At 46.8% G+C, this 22059-nt stretch overlaps 3 protein-coding genes and 1 non-coding gene across 4 annotated transcripts; 1 reads left to right on the plus strand and 3 right to left on the minus strand.

Annotated features, from left to right (window-relative positions):
- Window positions 1–1303: 1303 nt before the first annotated feature.
- Window positions 1304–1377, minus strand: trnat-cgu (transfer RNA threonine (anticodon CGU)). Its single transcript has one exon. It is a non-coding gene; the product is annotated as a tRNA-Thr (tRNA).
- Window positions 1378–3532: 2155 nt separating this feature from the next.
- On the plus strand, window positions 3533–4647 carry tmem229a (transmembrane protein 229A). The gene has a single exon (XM_018726179.2). The coding sequence runs from the start codon at window positions 3533–3535 to the stop codon at window positions 4628–4630; it is 1098 nt and encodes a 365-aa protein (XP_018581695.2). The 3' UTR covers window positions 4631–4647.
- Window positions 4648–9683: 5036 nt separating this feature from the next.
- On the minus strand, window positions 9684–11691 carry LOC108918700 (hyaluronidase PH-20-like). Its single transcript, XM_018726180.2, has 3 exons — window positions 10756–11691; window positions 10330–10419; window positions 9684–10019 (listed from the first exon to the last, which is right to left on the minus strand). Exons 1-3 carry the CDS (start codon window positions 11689–11691, stop codon window positions 9684–9686), a joined length of 1362 nt encoding a protein of 453 aa, XP_018581696.2.
- Window positions 11692–14254: 2563 nt separating this feature from the next.
- LOC108918701 (hyaluronidase-4-like) lies at window positions 14255–21505 on the minus strand. Its single transcript, XM_029247495.1, has 5 exons — window positions 21448–21505; window positions 21152–21210; window positions 18188–19051; window positions 15760–15849; window positions 14255–14861 (listed from the first exon to the last, which is right to left on the minus strand). Exons 1-5 carry the CDS (start codon window positions 21503–21505, stop codon window positions 14460–14462), a joined length of 1473 nt encoding a protein of 490 aa, XP_029103328.1. The 3' UTR covers window positions 14255–14459.
- Window positions 21506–22059: the final 554 nt, after the last annotated feature.

The following is a 22059-nucleotide window of genomic DNA, read 5'->3' on the forward strand; positions in this document are numbered from 1 at the left end:
TTGTATTGAGCTGCAACCTGTATATAGCAGCTTTCAGTGTGTCTAGCAAGGCAGGTCTGAAACTGAGCAATGACTGAATAAACTGCCTTACAGAGAGTCCAACAGTGAGGGTTTTCCAACTGGAACCATCTCACACATTAACCTCACAATCGCAGAATCAAATTACTGTACATTAATAATTTGCTGCCAGTGCAATGCAGTTTGATTGCTGATACACAATGTAGCTATAGCGCCCCCTACCGGTTAAAATATAAACACGCAGCTGTGGACAGGCCAATTAGAGACAGGGCTCAGAAATGCACAACACTCTTCATACCTAAAATTGATGTTGCAACAAAGACAATCTCAGCGAAGAAAAAAAAATGTTATCGGAAATAAATTTGTCACTGTGACTGGCCCTGAAGTTTGTTTGCATTTTGACTGAGCAAAGCCCCCAGCATAAGGAATTCTGCTCGCTGGGTTTGCAATATCTAGTAAACATACAGTACCTGTTGACATTAAGAATAAATCGTAAAAAGCACACGACCAATTCTGACCTGCAAAGACAAATATGCACTTCCGTCTGATATCTTTCTTGATGCCTTCTCAGTAAATGCTAAGTAATTTCCTGTTATCTCAGGAAATGTCGCCTTTACCCACTCGCCCACAAACGGAAGTGCTGCCATGACAGGACCCGCGATCGGCTGATGCGTTCCTCTTCCAGACCCACAAGCCACAGGTTGATCGGTTCTCGTGAAACCCACCTCGGTCCAGAGAATCAGTCGCAGTGAGCAGTGCTCTGTTTCTCTGTGGAAAGGACCTTAAGAGCTGCTCTAATGAAGTGAACATCGTGGACATAAGCTGGATTCAGCAGGGCAACAGTATGAGCATGTTGAGAGTTACCTCAATTTGTAAGTTACAGCATGATTTTGTAGATGTATGCATTTTCCGGAACTGGAAATACAAAGCAATACATAGTGTAGTGGTTAAGGATATGAACTATGAATTTGAACACTACTAGTCTCTGCCCTTCTCCCAATCCTGCTTCAGTGCCCTTGAATGAGCTACTTGTGCCATGTGGTAATCTATATATGTATTTTTTCTTGAATTACACCTATAACAGTGATCAAAAACAGCACTTTGCTTCTGAATGAATGTAAATGTACATCAATGGATGGAGCAATCGGGATGCAGACATGCGATTCTACAGTACAGTATAAACTAGTATGCATTACACAAGTAGCTGCATATAAGGTTTTTTATTATTATTAAGCACACAACATAGTACATGTTTATTGAAGACAGTTCAAAAGCTTTCTGCTGGAGGTACCGCTGGGATTTGAACCCAGGATCTCCTATTTACGAGACAGGCGCTTTAACCAGCTAAGCCACGGTACCACATACATAGCTGTGAATATACTCTAAAGGTCCCCCTTCACTGTCCTGTTTATAGTAGGTGCACTAATTTACCTGCTCCCCCTCCAGGAATTCACCTCAACTGGGTAAACAGTCACCGATGTGAAACCGAAGCCAGGAAGGAAGGTTACATATCTTCAGTGGGAGGTCAGATATACAAAGCAAGACTGAGCTTATAATGTGTAATATCATGTAATATAGAATTATACATTTCATAGAATCATTTTAAGGGATGGTCAATAAAATATCCTCCCCAATATTTGCTCATCTGTGTTTGCAAACAACACCTCAACACAAACTTAAAAGGATAGTTTTGTATATTTGGAAAAATTTTTAAAAACCATGTAATCACATATCCATTACTTATTGTTTTTATCTGAGTGTAAGCGTTTCCCAAATGAGACCCACTTAATTTGTTTTCTCTGTAGAGGTATACAGAAGAGGAATACATACTAGAGTAGAGTAGGGTGGTACAGGGCAGGTAGCTGTGGTGCGATCTGCCACCTGAGCTGCATTAATGACATCTGTGTCCAGAGGCGTTTCAACCCTGTGTCCCGCCTCTGTATGAGCACACTGTTAAACCACATTACTCTGGCTCACATGTTTCATTCCCATTGGTCTTGGTCTGAAACTCTTGCCAGACAGTCCCAGAAGGAGAAGTTAGGGTTAGGTGCTGCAATGTTTCCCGTGACTCACCTGTGCTTATTCATTCACGTGAACGTGTTTTATTGTAACATCCGGACGCACGGCCGTAAAGTGCAAAGATCTCAACCGCACAGCATATATACATAAGTGCACAGGTGACACGGAATAAGAGACACATGCAAAGTGATCGTATGGTAAGTGGAACTGTGTGGTGCGAACAGAGATAATAGAAAGACACAGGACCTGGACAGGATCACGAAGGACTGGTGCAGACAGGATAGGAACAGGACTGAGGACTGGAACAGAGACACACTCTACAGCACCTTGAGAAATAGGTCAGTGAACAGGAATCACTATAGAATCACAGAGAAAGCAGTGAAGGGCTGATGAAAAATGTATAAACCAGTGATGTAGCTTTACTCCCTTTTATAGGGCTGGGAACTGATTATGAGGCTAATTGAAAATGTGTTGGGTTACATGCATGGATCTCAAGTGGTGCCTCCAGTGAACAGGGATTTCACCCCCTGGGGTTGGTACAATACTGAGCCCTTTCAACAGCAGTGTACTTTTGACTGTTTTGCTTCTTTGTTGCGGGGGCAGTCGAAAGTATAGCGGTCACTGCTGTTGCCTTTGGATGCGAAGGTTGCAGGTTTGAATCATGCCTTCTGCTGTAGTACCCTTGAGCAAGGTACTCACCCTCAATTGCTTTAGTGGAAATTACCTAACTGTGTATGGGTAAATAGCTGTAAGTCACTTAACAGCATACTGTGAGTTGCTTTGGAGAAAAGCATCAGCTAAATTAATAAATGTAAATGAAAGAAAGAAATCAGACAAGTGGAGGGAAGGGGGGGGGATCGCATTATTCTGAACTTCTGGAATACTATGTGGACCTCATATGTACTCCTCTCAAGTGGCTGTTCCATTGAAACAGTGCAGCTAGGCAGATAGAACACACTTTAAACGCAGCACACAAAATAAATTCCTAGAGACATTTGTGGCAAGGTCATAATGTCATCTCAAACCTAAATGGCTACGTCATTGAACTATGATCATTGTTGACAGATAGGCTATTCACTGTTCTCTGTTTGGTCAGTAACTTAGTGTGCGTGTGTTGTTTTTTTTTTCTTATTAAATATTCATAAATGCATACGACGATATAAAAAATGTAACAGCTTCTCAAATGTTGGGCAAGAAAAGATATTATCAGTAGCGCCGAATGGAGGTTCACGAGCCATGCGGATGGCATGAAGGCAGTTCATGGATAATCAACAGCAAGAGAAGCGAGACGCGGGGAATCCAACGTTAAGGAACGTCACATGGGCGCCCCCAGGCGCGCCGCGCCGCAGCGCACCACCCCTCCCCGCATCAGTTCCGTGCCCGCGGATTGGAGGTGCGCTATATCATCGCAGCACCGTGGCTGCGCTCCGCAGCCTGCGCACCAGGCACGGCGGAGGGGGGAGGGGGCGCCTGATCCACTCTTGGCGGACAGGTCATGGCCAGCGGACGGAGGGACAGCCAGTCCGCGCGAAGGCTGGACGGCGCGACCCCGAGGAAGCAGCGGCAGCGCGCGGAGGGCACGCGAGGGGCGGCGCGAGCGCTGCCGCCGTGGATGCGCCTCTACTTCTACGGCATGCACGGGATCACGCTGGACGTGGTCCTGTCGTCGGTGCACGCGTTCCTGGAGGACAGCGACCCGCGGCTGCTGGGCTTCTCGTCGCCCTACCTGTGCGTCGTGCACTCGGTGAGCCACTTCGTGCTGGAGAAGATCTACTCGCAGAAGAAGAGCTTTCGGGGGCCACCCGCGCTCTTCCACTGCGTCTTCTACCCCTGCGTGTACATCGGTCTGCAGGCGCTCATCGGAAACACGCTGGTGGCGGCGAGCGATCGCGCCGGGCTCTCGGCGACGCGGCTCGCGCTCCAGTACGTGATCGCGCTCTACTACTCGCAGGTGTTCCACAGGGGCTTCCTGCGCCTGCAGTACCGCCGTCCGGCGGGGCGCGAATCGCACGCGCCGCTGCCGCCGCCGCCGCCGTCGCCGCCGTCGCCTCGGGGCTCCGAGCGCGCGCTGCCGGGCCCCGTGCGCTTCGCCTTCTTCGGCATGCACGGCTTCCTGGACGAGGTGGTCTTCACCTCCGTGTTCAACCTGATCGAGAAGTCGGGCGGCAGCCTGCGCGGACACACGTCCCTCTGGTCCTTCCTCATGTACGGCAGCTGCAGCTTCGTCGTGGAGAAGCTCTACGTGCACCTGCACTTCGAGCGCGGCTGGAACGCGTGGAAGAGGCTGCCCATCTACGTGGGCTTCATCTACGCGTGGGAGCTGTCGTGGGGCCTGGCGCTGCGCCGCTACAACGCGTGCTCGTGGGACTACTCGCACTACCCGCTCAACTTCATGGGGCTCGTTACGCTGCTCTACCTGCCCGGGTGGGTGTGTCTGAGCCTGTACCAGGACGTGCTCTCCAACGTGCTCATGTGCGTCGTTTGCGCCCGGGACGACGCTCCGCGGGGGGCTTCGATCCAAAGACAGGCTGGCGCGCGCGGCATGTTAACGCCCGCCGTGCGCTGCTCCGCGACACGAAACGGCGCAGAGTAACACGTGCATTTCTTCCCCTGCTGACGTGGCTCAAAACGGGTTTCTGTTTTCTTACGTGAAAATATTCGTACAATTTCAGACCCTTTCCTTAGTCCAGCGCTGGCGCACCGCTGTGGCTTTTCTTCACGCGCGTCGTGCGCGACGTACAGCTGTTCCACGGACTGCTGAGCAGAGAAACCCGTGAGATCCCCCTGCTCTTCTGATACACGTGCTTCACAAAGTTCCTTTCATTATTTATTTTTTCTTTTGTTCTTTCATGGAAAAAATAAAGATAGGCCTTCAGATCTACTCCAGACGCATATAATAATATGCGGAGCAGAGCGGCAACAGCGCAGATGGTCCCCGCTAGACACGCACCGTGATAAAAAATAATGGAATCATGTAACTTATCAAAAATTCATCGCTTGCTATATTTGGGTAATTGTTGTATGATTTTCCGCATACATACAATTGCTCATTGCTGCAGAAAACTGTACAGTACTATACTGTAAAAGATAATGCACAGGTATAGGATTCTCTTCAGTAATAACCTTTTAAAAATCAGAAAGCGCAATAAAATTTTAAAACATGAAAATGCTTATTTATCATGACTTTCGGTTTCAGCGACTTGTCTGTGGGGTAGAGTGTCCCTTGGCCAGACAGTGGCAAGTGAAGTAAGAAGCAACATGTCTGTAGAGCAGCGGGGGACCATCTGTGCTGTACTTGGCAAGGTACTCAAACGAGGCACAATCCTCAGTTTTATGATGCCAGTCTTTTCAGTGATAAGACCCAGGTGAAGAAGAGTAGTTAGGAAGCACTTCTCTGATGAGTGAATTGAATTGAACTGAACTGAATTGAACTGAACTGAATTGAACTGAATTGAAGACTTTATTGTCATTGTACTGTGTGAGTGACGCTTCTCATAAGCCGATCCAAGACAGTGTAGGGCAACATCGGTTGAACGCAGTGCCTTTGGCCATGAACTAATGGTGCTGGACCAAATACTCAGCATCAGTGTCTGGTACCCGGCTCCTGGGAACAGGGACGGAGCGGTGAGTGTCCCGGGGGGGGGGGGTGACCCTGCGATGACACTCCCAGTCTCTACTATGTAAATACGGACCAAGCTGCAATCCAGGTACTGCATTTGCAAAGTCAGCCACTTGTTGCCGGGGTGAGGTAATGATATTTGTTTACACCAGTTACCATGGATGTTGTTTTACACTTCAGCTACTGAAAGCTGGAGTCAAAGGGCTCAGGGATAAGACACCTTTAAACTGTGGGTTTGGAATTAGCCTTTATTTGTCATATTTATGCCTTCTTCCTTGGCGACTTTAGGGTTAATTTCTGTTTTTATCTTTCTTTTCACTGTAATATTATACATACCTACAGTACTGCCTGTTATGTAAATGTTTATTCTAATGGAGCCTGTATAGTCTTTCAGAGGACCACACATTTGGTCTTGTTTTAAAATCATTTAAACCTTTAAAACACTTCAAGGCCCTTACACTGTGATGTCACTGGCAGGTTGAGATCAGGTTTCCTCCGCTGGCAGTAGATAAACTGACGGAGGCCCAAAGTTCATCACATGGCATTTTTCTATCGCTCATTCTGGAAAATTCAGGACGGAACTTGTTGCTCCCAAGACGCAGATATGTAACATGACTTCAATAAATTTGTCAGCACCTCTTCTCAGACTTTCATGTAAAAACAGACAATAAACTAAGCTGATAGATCTTGACCCTGGGGTTCATTTTATTTTATTGTCAGTAATAAAAGCATTGAAAATACGCATTTATAACCCAGAGTGCCAGAGGTACACATTCAATAAAATATGTATGCGCCTAAAAGCCTCATGTTTATTATTTAAGTCGCATAGATATTTGAGACTCTCAGTCAGTTTTCCACACAGAACATAGTATCACATCTCCATTGTACTCTGTGTGTACTTTGTTTTGTTAAACGGGTTACAGGTACAAATCCACTGTTCATCTTGGCTCAAGAAGAGACGATTCAAGCTGTTGAGAGAATAGGGTTATCAGGGACCTTTCAGTTACTTCCTGAATGTGTTAGTGGAATGTTGCCATGGAGACCATGATACGCCCAACCAGAGACAACAAGTGAGTCTCAGCTGCTATTCCAGGGATGTGCCCTACTTCTTTATCTGTCATTAACACCGAGCAAATATTTGTCTGTCACAGCAAATAGGCTTATAGTAGCTCAGTATCCATTCTTCTTTTTCAATTATTCATAACCCGTACGTTTTTACTGCCTTAATTATGCTGACTTTACTGGAAGTTTTGCCTAGTGATCAATAAAGAGAAGCAGAACTTTGCACTTTGCTGTTGCGTGCTATAAATGGGTTCTGCAATGAGATGACGGATCCACCATCAGCTACGACTTCCTCGTCGTTGCTTCATAATTTCATTTCTGCGATCTCACTGTTATCAATGCAGCAGAAAGTCGATGTTGTTTTAATTCCTGCATGGGTTTGGCCGTGTTGTTCCCTATGTTTTTAATCAGCTCACATGGCCTGTCTAAAGACAAAGTTCGATATTGTCCACTCTTTGCAGGACTTTTTCAATAGAGAATGGTCCACCAATGACACTGACTTTGTGAAAAAAAAAATAATTTTATGTAAATGAATCCATGTGATTATTGTCAGACCTGGTTATCCAATGTCATCTTCTTCTCCCCAGTGGAACTTACATAGTTGGCCTCTTTGTGTGATACTACTGTGTCTTCTAAGATCAAGACCTCCTCTGACGAACCACTGATATTTAAAGCAGACACTCAGCTAAGCTCTTTTCTAGAGTTAAGAAGGTTAAGACACTAATGGTGTTTGTTCCACTCTAATGCTCTGAAGAGTTTTATGCCTTTTGCTCCATTACGGTATACTTGGTAGGAAAATCTCATTCCTTTTTCTTTCTCTGATCTTGTGATCCATCCATCCATCCATTGTCAACAACTGCTTGTCCTCCTGTAATCCATATTTGTTCATTCTGATTTTTTTTTAATTTGAAGTCATAGCAATCACAGTGAGCCTCCTTCTTAGTACTTACTACATAATGGAAGATTAAATACATAAAATGCCTCCAATATATTTTTTTAAAGTGTACTTAGAGTGGAAGATGAAGCCAGTACTTTAGACCTTTAAATTAATATTGCTTCATTCACTAATTACATTATAAACCCATTTGACAAATATTTACTTTTACTTATATAACTGTCAGTTAAACGAGCAATAAGCACTTGATGGAATTTAAACTTTGCTAAAATAAATTGCATCCTGAATGACACTGTCACATGATACCAAGTAATCAAATAATCACACTGCATTTACTGCGGATTTTTATCTTAAAACGTACTGTACGGGTGCTTTTGTCAGAGGTATTAAAGCACATCTGATTTGTGAGTGTTGAGAAAAAATCCCCGATCAAGGACGACACAAGGACCTCAAGCGTAACTCCAGGAAAATTTTGAGATAATTCTTAATAAAAATAAATGCAATCCTCTAAGTGCAGACAACATCAAATTATACATACGGGATAGCACCTGATGACACGTCGGACAGCTTAGAAGGACTCGTGGAGAAAAGTGGAGCAAGAAGATCTGCGCCCATGAATGTTCTGGTTCTAAAATCTCATGGAAAATAGTGTGAATGCCAGAAGTTGGCCTGCACAGGTCCAGGTGTGCTCCTGGATCTCTTCATCTCACCCAACTAGAAAATATTGCCCTGCGGTCCCAGCCTTGTCGATATGGAACAAGCCACAGGTCCGAGTGCAGATACTCTAAATCTGTCCTCACACAATGTTTTCCTCCACAACCCATCACGGAACAGCACAACTTGACTGCTGTCAAAATATGATGCAGAGACTCAGCGTTTCCTACTTCCTGTTAAGCGTTACTTAACCATTTAGTCAGTGCTGTGATGTGAGTGCCCAGTCTTAGAGTAAATTAAATGTGTATCACTGTTACTGGCAGCTGGGGGGTGTGGTGGCACAGTGGGTTGGAATTTTATGATGCCATAAAATCCACAGACAAGTAACAGCCGTTGCATACGTCCTTCCACATTTTAAAATGGGGTATTTAAACTCTTCGGAAGTCTTGCTTTTTAAATAAACAAAGCTTTCATCATGTTTAGGTGCAGAGCCAAGACAGAAAGAGGATGAAATACCTAGACGCCAAGATAAAAGGAAGAATAATTTCAAACAGGAAAGATTTCAAGCGGTAACCCAAACAAAGCTGTGAAAAATAAAATGAAAATATTACCTTACACTTTCCTATAGTCTGGAAAATATCTTCTGAAGAAATATTTTCATTCCAGTCTAGGATCATGATAAATCCTTGTTGCTGTATAAGGAATGTGAAAACACAGGAGGAATCCGTCATCTTGTAAAACAACTAAAATTGTTTCTTGTCAAATTGTTTTACCTTCTGTTTTCATGCCCAGTGAAAGAGTAATGTTGGGTTTTAAAATAATATCTCATTTAAGGCAATAACAAGGAAAAGGCGGTTGTTACGTTTCACTCGCCGCCTAGCGCTGGGCGGTCGCTGAGCCCAGGCAGGCAGTGTGCAGGCATCCCTGCCAAGTTGTCCATTTGTACTTAGATTATTCTTTCCCTGGCCAGCAGACAGCCTGAACACACAGCAGACGTTTTCCAGACAAACATGCTGTGGCAGCGCATCTAAAAATTGAATTTAAGGCCTTTAATGAGTGCAGATACTAAACTGGGACAAAAATTTCGATATGCATTCCTTCGCTGCATGCCACGAAATCGACTAGTTTGCTGCAACAATAAACACTCCAGGACATTTATCAGAAATATATTTATTTCTTCATCTGTTCATTGTTCCTTTATCATCAGTGGACTGGATGATTTTGAGGCATGTGGTTATAGGCCGTGAATGTTCGATTACAGGTTAAGACAGTCAAAAACATAAATGAACAAAACTTTAATGTCCTGTTAATAAGTTATTCGGATTTAAATTATGTAAGTACGGTAAATGAGGAGCAGCCCAGTGTAAATGGCAGTCCCACAGGGAGACGTGGGGAACCCGTGCTTGGCGTCGCCTCTTACACGCGAATGACAATGGGTGATCGGGGAATCTGGGAGGGCAACTGAGGTGAGCAGCTCCGCCCGGCATAACACTGGCAGGTGAACCTGTCAGCGAGGGTGGTCAGATCAGAGAAGGTGGGCCACCCCACCACCAGGTAGCCTTCCTCAGACCTGAAGATGACAAAGCTGTCTGGGTTCAAGTGCAGGTAGCCCTCCGAGTCATAGTTCTTCCTGAGACAGCGTCCATTGCCCTGGCAAAGCATGTCGCTGCACAGCCTGGCAGCCGCCGTTACATTGGCGACATACGGGTTAAGGATGGAGGTGAGGTAGGAGGACAAGGCTTCACAGGAAGCCTGGAAAGAGCAGGAGACAATGTGTCTTTCAGTTACAAAAGCAATCCACCTGTCATGCTGGTCTAGTTATTCTAGCTCCCAACATTCGTTTTGCGGTTCTTCTGCTTTCCTCTTGTGGCTTAATGGTATTTATGGCCACATATCGGCACTTACAATAATGTATTTTTTGTTAGAGTCACGTTGGGCTGTTGATCGACGCGGACAGCTGTCACGGGTGTTGAGCGTCCAGCTTGTTTATGAGATATTAAAGTGCGCAGAGAGCTTCTCTCTGAGGTTATGGGATATCGAGTTACACTCTACGTGGCGGTACCTTGTCGTTGTAGTCGGCACTGGCCCCCCACAGAACAGAACCGGAAGCTCCCACAGCTGCACTCTCCCCAATGGTGCTGACCAGGTCCCCCTAGAGAAGGCCATACATACATTGAACAGATGTTAGGAAAAATGATAGTGTGGCTCTGCAAGTGGAAATACAGCACCTGTTTCATTGGCTTCATCTTACAGGACAATGGTGCTGTCATTTCAGATGTCAGAACGTTGACCCACTCAAAGCTAGCAGTTTGCACATTGATGTCTCGAACGATCTGGCAGTAAAAGTAAAAGTGTGCCCTTGCATAATTCATCTAACAAATAAATTGTGTCACATGGCACAGGTTGGATGGGAGAAGGCATGGCAAGCAGATGGTGAAGTTCATTCGGATGATAGAGGCGAGAGTTAACTCCCATAGCGCTCTCCCACCTCGCTCAGGAAGCGCCGGTTCTGGTCGGCGAAGACAGGCCGGGTGTACACGTACACGGGGAGGGTGAAGGCCCGCCTGGGAAGGGCTGCGATCCTCATGGCTTCCTGGACCCGGTTCCGGACAAAGAGCGCGGCGGCGTGGCGATCCCCCAGCGGGGCTGCGAGGTAGACGGAGGGGTAGAGAGCTGTGCTGCCCTCCCACAGCCAAAGCAACTCATCATTCTGGCGCATCACCTGTTGGGGACAGCGACCTGTGTAGCCGGCCTCCTCCCAGCCGTAGTTGTAGCAGTTAGGGAACAAGTAGTAACCCCACCTCTGCTGCGGCCTTAGCCGGGTGCCCAGCGACAGAGTGGAGAGCATGTAGCGCCGGGCTGCGACCTGGAACTGCCATTTGGCCACCGGGACGGCCCGCTCCGGTGACAGGAAGGGGTTCTGCTGGAGGGCATGGCTGATGGACAGGGAGCGGTAAATGTTCTTAGAGCCCCAGTTTCTGTCCCACAGGGGCCGCCAGTCTTCCCAGTCAATGACAGCCAAGCCGGGGGACACCACAGATGGGATGTAGTGGCGGATGTCTCCCTGTGCTTTGGCCAGGCTGGCACCGAGGTTCCCTCTCTGGGGTATGCCGCCGTGCACCTGCTGCTTGGTGCCTTCCATCACATGCGGGTACAGACCCAGACGGTCATTGTAGAACAGCGTGAGGTCCTGGCCTGTCACCTTGGCCGGAGTGCTAACAAGCTGGAATGGCAGCATGTCCAGGGCTACGTCTAGCCTCCGACACACACTGGTGGGTATGTTCCAGGCAACTATGAACGGCTGTCCGTCAATCAGAGGGGCAGCAGCCGGTGGGAGGGTGGAGCTGAGGACCTCCAGAAAAGAGAGAGAGAGGACTGAAAGCAGCAGAGCATGGCTTCTCCTCATGGGGATGGACATGTCCATTGTAGCGTCTATGTGAGAAAATAGAGAGAAAAACGTAGACTTAGGAGATGTAGAATAAATTTAATGGAAAAGGTACTAAAATTGTTTGATCATACAAGGATAACTTGTAACAATTCAGCTCACACAGGCAACATGGTGAACAGTGGGTAGCACTGGTGCCCCACAGCTCCTGGGCCGTCGGTTTGAAGCTGTGCTCAGATGCGTTCGGCTTAGTCTGTGTGAAGTTTATACGTTCTCCTCATGTTTGAGTGCTTTTGCCAAGCGCTCCGATTTTGTACCACAGTCCAGAGATCGTGTTTCAGGTGAATCGGTAGCTCTAAATTGCCCATAGTGTGTGTGTGTGTGTGTGTGTTTGTGCGAGTGAATGAGTGTGTGTGATTTCCCAGGGATGGACTGACATCTTGTCCATAGTGTATGCGGTCTCAAGCACTGTGATTCCTGGATAAGCTCTGGATCACTATCCCACAACCCTGAACTAGACATGTGGTCAATCAAAAAGAACTGATGTAAATTACACTTATACTCATAATACACTCGCTGTTATAAGTTAGTACGCACCAAATATATTTCAGGTGCGACTGCTCTGAGAAAACGTGAGAGATATTGATTGCTGTAACCGAGGCTCTGAGCCAAAATTCACCAGGAATCATTTTAACCGTTTAAAATAAAATTCTACAGCTTTTGCAGTTTTCATAACTTTATGGGGAATTGTAAATGAAGAATTTTAAACAGGTGAAAGATATCCAGCTTACACTGTAAAATGAACCTCTGATGAATAAGACCCAGTTCTGATCATGGATGTGATGGGGGTCTCTGCCACCGAGGCTACAGAGACTGCCCCCCCCCCCCCCAACCCCCCGGCTCTCCAATAGCAGATCTGCCCGGAGAGCAAAACCCACATGTGCGGCAGCAAAGGAGAAGTACAGTACCTGGACATCCCTCCAGCTCACAGGTTTGCTCAGTGTTCAGTGAGCTGATGGTTTCTCCAGACTGGCAGGCAGAGGAGGCTCCCATCCACAATAGCGAGGGAGAACGAACACGGTAAAAACAAGTCTGTTTTCAACACATCATATCCATGTCTGTCTACCCCCTCATTCCCCACCCCAGCTCCAAGTGCATTTGGAGAAGGCAGCAGGTCTTCTTATGATTGGGACATGACTCCAAGTTTGTCTTGGAGCAGGATTGGAATAAGCACCTTGGTGTGATGTTGTGTGTGTGTGTACAGATTTAACCTCGGCGATGCTGCAAAAACAGTCTGGGCCCAGCATGTTCCCACACAGGAACCACGGGCTGTGGGGTCACTGTTGTCACATGTTCTGCTATGTTCTGCTACATGTACATGGGTGAAAAATAGTGGAAAGAGAGATTTGGAGAGAATTTTGGTTTTTGTTTTCTTCTGTTTTTCTGGCTGTTGGTGGATAGCTCTCAGATAAGTATTGTATTGTGATGATGATTATGGTTTGCTTCACCATGACGCCCTTGTCTAGAGTGAGTCATTATTACGCAGGTATGCGAAAAGCTATAGCGGGGCAGAGGAAGAAGGTGTAGTCAGTACCCAAGCACGTTCACATGGAATAGAAGCAAATCACAGGCCTAAACATTTCTGTATAAAATATGGACATCCTTTTGGGTCATCATGTTCACAAGTACTTGATGCACTTTGTAATACAGTCTTTCTATGTTTCTGAGTGTCTAGTTAAACTAAGAGTGTGTTTTTCACTAATAAAGAGCTTGCATGAGACAAGTTTTTAGAGTGGTCTGATATCACAATGAACTTTGACAGACGACACAGTGGAGAACTCAAAACATGTTCATCGATGGCATGGTCTTGCATTCACACACAAAACTGGCAAGGCGGAGATGTTCTTGTCCAGAAATCCTTGGGACTCTATAGCTTTGGTCACTACTCCCGAAAGGAAGGTTTCCTGATTGATTTTTTTTTTTTTCCAGACAATGTCTATTTTAGCAAAACACTGGCTTATGGAAGCTCGAAGGACCGTCTGTACACAACGCTATCCAATGTTATTATAAAGATGAGTTTGTAGTCAGTTAGTAATGATATGTTTCCTCTTCTGTACCTACCAGGCATTTTCCTAATTGACAATGCAGTAAATGTGTTGCTTAGTGTGAGAAATGGGGCCAGCAGGTAATGTCCGGGGTAGGGCTGTGTTCCGTAACACACTTCAAAACCCTTCTGCTGCAGGACCTTTTATCAAGATATGTATCCTGCATTAGTAGAGTAGGAATACCCTGCTGCACAAATGGGCAAATCACTCCACAGTTCCACTCTCAAACACTGTAAATCACCCTAAATAAAGGGATCACACACACACGCTGGCTGAAACCGCTTCTCCCGAATCGCGGCGAACCGAAGCCTAACCCAGCAGGACGGGGCGCAAGGGGACGCACCCAGGACGGGACGCCAGTCCATCGCAAGGCACCCCAGCCGGACTTGAACCCCAGACCCGCCACAGAGCAGGACCCGGCCAAGCCCAGATCATCTATTCAAGGGTTAAACTGAAGACAAAACCTAAACAAAGACCATATAGGAGACTTAGCGTGATAATGATATTTATTAAAATTTTTCTTAATCAGTAAAACAACACAGTTATTTCGGATAAAATTCTGTAACATTTTATACATGTATGTAATAGAAAAATAAATTTTGTTTCATTAAAAAAAGGAAAAGAAAAAGAGGCGTGTGTGCGCTGTGAAAGCTGGTTGTGTCGGAACGCTACACGCTCGCTGGAAACAGCTGCTACATCCCGTCAGCCGTTGAACGGCACAGGTACGAGAAGCAGTAGAAGCGCCAGAGTGACGCAATTCCGGCTTCCGGGCGCCGAGTTTTCCTTCTGCTTCGGGGTCTCGAGGCCGTCGCACCGGTCCCCGCCGTAACCTTGGTAACAGCGGCATCGGAACCTCTCGGCGAGCAGGCGCAGCTCGCGCCGCGAGTGCCGGCCGATGACGGAGAAAGTCCCGCCCCCCAGCGCCTCGATGCGGTGCGCGTCGGCGCTCAGGTGCAGGTAGTGCGGCGCGCGCGGCTCGCGGCGCGCGCACCTCCCGTTGCTGCGGCACAGGTGGTGGCTGCACAGCTCCGCCGCGCGCGTCACGTTGGTGACGTAATGGCCCAGCCTGTGGTCCAGAAAGGATTTCACTCTGGAGCAGTTATGCTGCGGAAACGGGTCAGAAGGAGCGTAAAAGGAGGGAACAACTGTACGCAATAGTATAATTATCCAGTTTTTGAAAAGTGTACTTAGAAATTTGCATTCGATTTTTTTTTCTCATCGTGTCTAAATATTTGAAATAATATTAAATATGTGTGGGATGATACATTCATAAAGTAGTATGTCTACTGTATCATTATGCCGTAAGTAACAACAATGTTGTCCGGTTCCCGCACCATGATGCTAATTTGGTCCGAAACAAACAGCGAGGATATTCTCCCCATAATCAATAAATGAAAGCATCGTTTTTGTAGATCGAATTCCCACAGTTAATCGATCTAGAAGCATGCGGCCCTGATCAGCTTTTTCTCTATTTTGTGGGAACTCTGATTGTCTTTGGGCAACTTTTCAAGATGCTTGGGATGAAAAAAAAGAACCAATATAAATAAAAGATGCACTCTGTTCTTTAAATCCACCTACATACTGTGAAAAAAAAAAAAAAAAACCATGAAGTGAGACTCGCGCAGCTGATGCTGGATGACCTGGGGAGCGTGAAGTGTAAAACGCTTTCACATTTATTCTCCAGTTGCTACCTAATCATTATTGTCTTCGGTAACGTTCCGCCCCCAATCTTAGTTTTCCTAGTGATTTAATAAAATGTAACAGTCATTGTACATGGGCATTTTTAGGATGCTCTGCATACATGGTGGTAACACAGCGAATGCACCACTATGCATGAGAATGTACTGCGGGGTCGCCCTGCACTCCAGATCATATTCCATAATGCAATAAATGAGACGGAGAGCTGAGACAAAACCTGTGGAGGGTGTTTGCAGTAACAGAACCTGGGGATGACGGGTGTCTGTGGAAGCGTGTGGGAGGAGAGCAGGCAGGGAGCGCTCACCTTGGAGGAGGTCAGGTTCAAGTCACCCCAAATCACAAAGCCAGCAGCCCCCAGGGCAGCACTCTCCCCAATGGTGTGGATCAGGTCCCTCTGAAACACACACATGCAGTGTACTATAACACATCTGTTCTCTGACAGTATTTACAGTAAACGAGGGCAGTTGGTGCCTATAGCTGCAGCCTTTGGAACAAAAATTCACAAGTTTAAATCCCACCTCCAGCTGCGGTACTCTTGAGCAACGTACTTACGTTACATTTATTTAGCAGATTCTTTTCTCCAAAGCAAATTCCACTGAACTCTATGTAGTGTTATCAGCCCACACACCTTATTCACCAAGGTGACTTACACTGTTAGAGACACTACTTACACTGGGTCACTCATCCATACATCAGTGGAACACACTCTCTCTGCCACTCACACGCTATAGGGGGACCTGAACAGCATGTCTATGGTGTTGTGGGAGGAAACCAGAGCACCCAGAGGAAACCCACGCAGACGGAACATGCAGACTCCACACAGATTGAACCCATGTCCTCTTGCACCATCCAACTGGCTACCTGCAAGTTTACTTATTCTAAATTGCCCCAGTGAAATTTTCCAGCCGTATAAATGGGTAAGTCATTCTAAATAGGTAAACGGTGTAAGTTGCTTTGGAGAAAAGGGTGAACAAAATGTAATATAGAAATGTTCTGGCGTGAAACTGAAAATCTACTGTCTTGATACCTGAAAGTAAAAGTAGATTTCACAGGTACAGACATTTTTCTTGTGTATAAGCATAAAGACCTCAGTGAAAATATCTGCCGTTTAATAAATCACTGTATAATCTTTGGTAATTATCATATCCACAGATAAAAATCATGGCCGAGTTAAACCTATTATCCAACTGAAAACTACACTGAGACAATATGCTGAGTCTTTACAACATGTACACAATGCGAAGGAAAGATACACAGTTATGTTGCTTGAACTGTATAATTTGTCTGAAATATGGTTCTAAACCCAGAAAAATAGAATGCAATTAAAGTTGTATGTATGGCTGTTTACCATGTTGTTTATTATTGATATAATTATGTATAGTTGAAATAAAAATGAAACAATACAGTATACTGTATGAAAACCTCATTTTTTTTCTGTGTCATTCCATTTCCAAATAATTTATAATATAAATACAGTTTTTCATGGACATGTTGAACATCTGAGTATTCGTTTAGAATTAAATATTACATCTGAAGATAATTCAAATCATTTCAAATCCTGCAAGTCAGTGAAATGTAGCAAAAATTTCCTGCAATCGTTTTGAAAGCTCTTTTTTTGCATCCACAAGATGGTGATATTGACAGAATTCTTGATGCCTTCAGACCACGCTCTGCCATCTGTGCCGCACATTACAGGTCCTTTATTCCCAGAAAAAGTCACTTAATCAAAGATACGTGTTCAAGCTTTGTGTTCTGTGGTTCAGATATTTTTACTGGTATGGCTGCAATCCTTCGACACAGCGGTTTAAAATATCTGCTGTTAAAAATGTTGTTGCTGTCTTTCCACTGACGTTCATCAAAATTCAGATGATGTGACAATGGGAAGGACTTAAAAAATTCAGTTGTCTGTTTTTTCAGTGTTGCCTGGTGTAAATAATCTCTTTGTCTTCATCAATGTTGATGCTTCTGGTATGTACACACACACACACACATTGTCTGAACCACTTGTCCCATACGGGGTCGCGGGGAGCCGGAGCCTAACCCGGCAACACAGGGCGCAAGGCTGGAGGGGGAGGGGACACACCCAGGACGGGGCTCCAGTCCGTCACAAGGCACCCCAAGCGGGACTCGATCCCCAGACCCACCGGAGAGCAGGACCCGGTCCAACCCACTACGCCACTGCGCCCTCCTTCTGGTATGTAATCTTATGTAATTACATTACATTACTGCATACATTAAAATTGCATTTAATCGATTACATTAAGCTGCTGTTATGCCATGTTGTCACGCCCCCGGGAACGAGCGAAGCACCTGCGGTTAATTGAACCCCTGGGATATAAGGAGCTCTGAGTCCGCACCATGACGCGGATTGAAGCAAACACCTTTGTGGTTTTGCAGTATCAGTGTCTTTGCCTTGCGTGTTCCCGGTTTCTGACTCTCGCCCCTTCTCCCTTACTGCTGACCTTCGGATTGCCTGTATTGTGACGTTCGTGCCCTGCAAGACCTTCGCCTGTCCCTATCTTCGTTTATGTCCAGTCCTACGAACTTTGAAAGATTAAAACCGACCCGCGATTGGGTCCACTACCTACCTGTCTCTATCTAGCCTGCTTGTGTCAAACATGACACGTGTGCATGTGAAGGTTTTCAGTTACAGCCTCAGAAGTTGTAAAGCAGCTGATGACAAGCGGTCCTGACACAGGTGATCAGAGGCGCTCTGCCATGCTAGTTCTTACCGTGGTAAGGAAGGTCATGGCCTCATCCTTATAGCCCAGGCGCAGGTAGACGAAGGTCGGCAGCTCGTAGTCCAGGGAGGAGAGAGCCGCGATGCGCAACGACTCCAAAACGCGACAGCGTGAGAAGTACAGGTTGCTGAGGCTGTTTGCGTGGCTCCTCCTGATGGCCACTGCAGGGAAGAGCGCCGTGCTGCTGTCCCACAGCCACTGGAGCTCGTCGTTGCGCACCCGTTCCAGCAGGGGGCAGGAGCCCGTGTAGTTGTGCACGTGCAAATTGTAGTTGTGGCAGTCGGGGTACAGGTAGAAGCCCCAGAGGCCCCGGGGCCGGGTGCGGGTGCCCAGCTGCAGAGTCTCTCTCATGAAGGCCGCGGCGCTGTCCTCGAACCAGCTTCTTGCCAGCTCCTCCACCTGCACCGCTGTAGCGTTTGTGTGGCCCCTGCGGACGAGCTCCCGCGACTTCCTGCGGTAGATGTTCTTCTTGTGCCAGTTGCGGCTCCACTGCGGGCGCCAGTACTCCCAGTCGATGACGGCCAGGCCCCGGAAGTCCTCGGAGGGGATGTAGTGGTCGATGTCCCCGTGAGCCTTGCGCAGGTGCGACTCCAAGCTGCAGTTCTGCGGCAGTCCGCCGTTAATGGGTGCCCCCTCGTCCGTGTAGAAAGGGTAGAGGCCCAGGCGGTTGGCGTAGAATATGGTGACATCCTGGCCCCTTCTGATGCCCCGAGGGCTGCCCTGGATATGGAAGAGTTCCAGGTTGGCGCTCACATTGTGCTTGCTGGCACACATGTCGAAGGGGACATTCCAGGCAGCGATGAAGGGCTTGCGGCCAATCAGGGGCAACTGGGCTGGCTTGAGGGTGACGGCAGCCTGCAGAAGACACATCAGCGAGGTGCAGGTAAGCGCAGAGATGGCGGGTGTGACGTGGCGAAGCTTTGCATGCGATGGAACTCTGGGCATCGTGTTGCTCTTTTCACCGGAGGTCATGGCCACTCATCCCGGAGAGTCCTCCTGCATATGAATTTGTCCATTTCAGTATATGAGCTTGGTATGCATTGAACTTTGGAAAACCATTTAGCACCACTAGGCCACAGCATTTCTGTATAATAGAGATTTTGGGGTGGTGCAGCAGGTAGTGCTGGTGCCCTTCAGCTGCGCCGTTAGATGTTGGTTTGACCCTTTCGGTTCGTGTGCAGCCTGTGCAATCTCCCCCTGTTTGTGTGGGTTTCCCCAGCCGTCCTGGTTTCCTCTCCCAGTCCAAAGCTGTGTTTCACGTTAATTGGTGACTCTAAATTGCCCATAGTGTGTGACTGCCACTGTTTTACACTGCTCTGCAGTCTAGATGGGTGAATCACTAGGGAGTTTAGCGTATTGTATGTACCATTGTAAGTGGTGGAAGTCTGGCCCCGATGTGATGGAATCACCTCCCCCTCTCACTCAGAACTGCTGAATCCCTCTTTACATTTAAAAAGGGTCTTAAAAATCACCTCTTCCACACTCACTTCGCCCATGATCTCTTAAGTTCATGTAATGTGTAAATGTTCATACTCTATAACTTTGAGTTCGTAACTGTTGAATAACGGATAAACTTTTGCACAGCTACTCATGTAATGTAAATGTTTAAAAATAATAATAATAATTTATTAGGAATCGTCGATATTCGGATAAAGTTTTATGCAGGTACTCGTGTGAGATGTACGTTGGTTCGTACGGTGGGAAGTAACAAACTAAGTGTACTTTAGAATCACGCGTCTGCATCTAAGTCTCTCTTTCTGATAATGTAATGAACACATTGTGTTTTCCTCTGCGATGTACTTCGCTTTGGAGAAAAGCATCTGATCAATTAATGAATAAATGTGCATGTAATTGTAAATGGGGTACATGAAGTAGCATCAGTGGTCTTGGACAAAGGTCTCTCCTAGATATTACATACCGTAGTTATCGTTGCACCTTTGGAGAACAGCATCTCCTAGATGATCAGAAGTAAATGAATAAATGTAAATTTGCATTAAAAGCCTTTGGTTTTCTTGAATGAAGTGGTGGACACTCTGGGTGGGGCACCAGTGCATCGCAGGACAATCACCCACACATTCATTCATTCATTCACACACACAAACAATGAGGGAGATTTTTGGAGTCACCAGTTCACCTGAAGCACGGGTCTTCGGACTGTGGGAGGAAACCCACCGAAACGCGAGGAGAACAGTCGAACTCCGCACGCACCGTGCTGGATTCGAGCCCAACTTGGATCCCACAGCCCAGGAACTAAGCTAACCACCATGCTACCTTGCTGCCCATGACAGTAACTGCAAGGGATACTTCCGAAAAAAATCAAAGCGTTACCGGTGAAGAATTGTGCTGCTACAGCTCTTACTTTGAGATGAAGGGATTTTCACAGGTGAGATTTGGTTTTTTCTTGATTAACCAGAGAACTTTCAGTTAGTTATCAGTTATTAGCCTCGCATCAGTGGAGTCAGTGTTGTAGCAGGGTCCAGAGACACTGTGGTGAGCTTTTACTAGGGTAAGACACATTCCGCCGCAGTCACATGGAAGCCACACGCAGCAAGTACGATCGCTGTTAACTGATGCCGAACGTACTGCTGGAAGAAGAGCGCGTCAGGTGCTAAACCGCAGTCCTCTGTACTTCCTAGTTAACTTGAACACTGCACAGTGGGGAACCACCACACTGCATCCTCTCGAACCCGAACCTAGTGAAAAAAAGCTATCCAATATCAGTGCTGTGCTGTAAACCAGTATGAATGGATTAAGCAAGAATTTACGGTGTCATCCAGACCTCCGCTGCAGGAACTCCTACGATCAAAACGGCGCCCGTTATGTGCCTGTTTATAAATCCATAGCTGTTCCACCAAATCTGTTTCTAATTTGGAAATGGCCTAAGGGCAGAACGGCCCAGTCTCAGAAGTGGTGTGGTGCTGTAGTGTGGAGAAGGGGGTGGAGCAGGCCGCTTACCTGCAGGATCCCATGCAAGGCAGGCCCCCTGATCGTTCCACCAGTCCAGCATGGATCCCCTTGTGGTTGCACACTGGGCACCGGCAACCACCACCAACTCTTTTATACTACAGAGAGCAAGCAAGAGAGAGAGAGGGGGAGCGAAAGACAGACAGGGAGACAAAGTGAAAGAAGGAAAGGAGAGAGAATTTCCTGAGAGAAGGAGGAGGAACCGTCATGGACACTTCCACCGCAACACGGCAATTACAGTGCGGCAAGAACGGCGGCGGGGGGGGCAGGAAGGATGTGCTCCAGACCAAATCCCCACACCTGCCTCACTTTCAGCGGTATCTGATCCCTCTCCGGAGCCTCCATCTGCCTAAATGAGCGTGAGCAGGGCTGGGCTTAACGGCACGCCCACTGGGGGACCTTGGTGTCCTTATCCCAGGTCCTGCAGTAGGCCTCCGCTCATGAGCTCGCTGGGCTTCGGTAACATCAGATCCGACTCCTCAGTGAAACCCGTATGGGAAATATTTTTGTCTGACAGTTAGAATTATAGTCTGAGAGTGTGACGGTCAGCCCCACAGTGCCAGGGGTCAAAGGTTAAACATTCTCTTTTCGAAAAGAAGGCGTCTGAAGCTGCATGGCCTCGTGCGATATTCCGGGAAAAGCCAGTGTTTGAGGTAATCCTGCCTTCTTGATCTCTCTTGTGATGGTGGGACAAGGCCGGGAATCCCAAAATAAACTGCTTAAAAGGTCATGTGACTCGGGCAGCTTAAGGTGGCAAATCCACCCCCGTCACATGGTAGCAGTGGAGATTTTACAGAGTTTGGTTTTGGGAGAAGAATGGTGAATATTATTTTTTTGCTAATTATAATAATTAATGTGTATTTCATTAACACTTAGAATAAGTCATGAGACCAGCACTG

This window comes from Scleropages formosus, chromosome 21 (assembly GCF_900964775.1).
Source record: "Scleropages formosus chromosome 21, fSclFor1.1, whole genome shotgun sequence".
NCBI classification, from domain to species: Eukaryota; Metazoa; Chordata; class Actinopteri; order Osteoglossiformes; family Osteoglossidae; genus Scleropages; species Scleropages formosus.

What these genes read in the sequence shown, in the direction of transcription:
- tmem229a (XM_018726179.2), top strand. Translation starts at nt 3,533, where the DNA reads ATGGCCAGCGGACGGAGGGACAGCCAGTCCGCGCGAAGGCTGGACGGC.
- LOC108918701 (XM_029247495.1), bottom strand. Translation starts at nt 21,505, where the DNA reads ATGGAGGCTCCGGAGAGGGATCAGATACCGCTGAAAGTGAGGCAGGTG. An exon ending in CCTTGCATGGGATCCTGCAG is followed by an intron (nt 19,052 to 21,151) that starts GTAAGCGGCCTG and finishes TGTCTTCTGCAG; the next exon opens with GCTGCCGTCACCCTCAAGCC. An exon ending in TGAACCTGACCTCCTCCAAG is followed by an intron (nt 14,862 to 15,759) that starts GTGAGCGCTCCC and finishes CCGTTTCCGCAG; the next exon opens with CATAACTGCTCCAGAGTGAA.
- LOC108918700 (XM_018726180.2), bottom strand. Translation starts at nt 11,691, where the DNA reads ATGGACATGTCCATCCCCATGAGGAGAAGCCATGCTCTGCTGCTTTCA. An exon ending in ACCGGCGCTTCCTGAGCGAG is followed by an intron (nt 10,420 to 10,755) that starts GTGGGAGAGCGC and finishes GGCCTTCTCTAG; the next exon opens with GGGGACCTGGTCAGCACCAT. An exon ending in GTGCCGACTACAACGACAAG is followed by an intron (nt 10,020 to 10,329) that starts GTACCGCCACGT and finishes TGCTCTTTCCAG; the next exon opens with GCTTCCTGTGAAGCCTTGTC.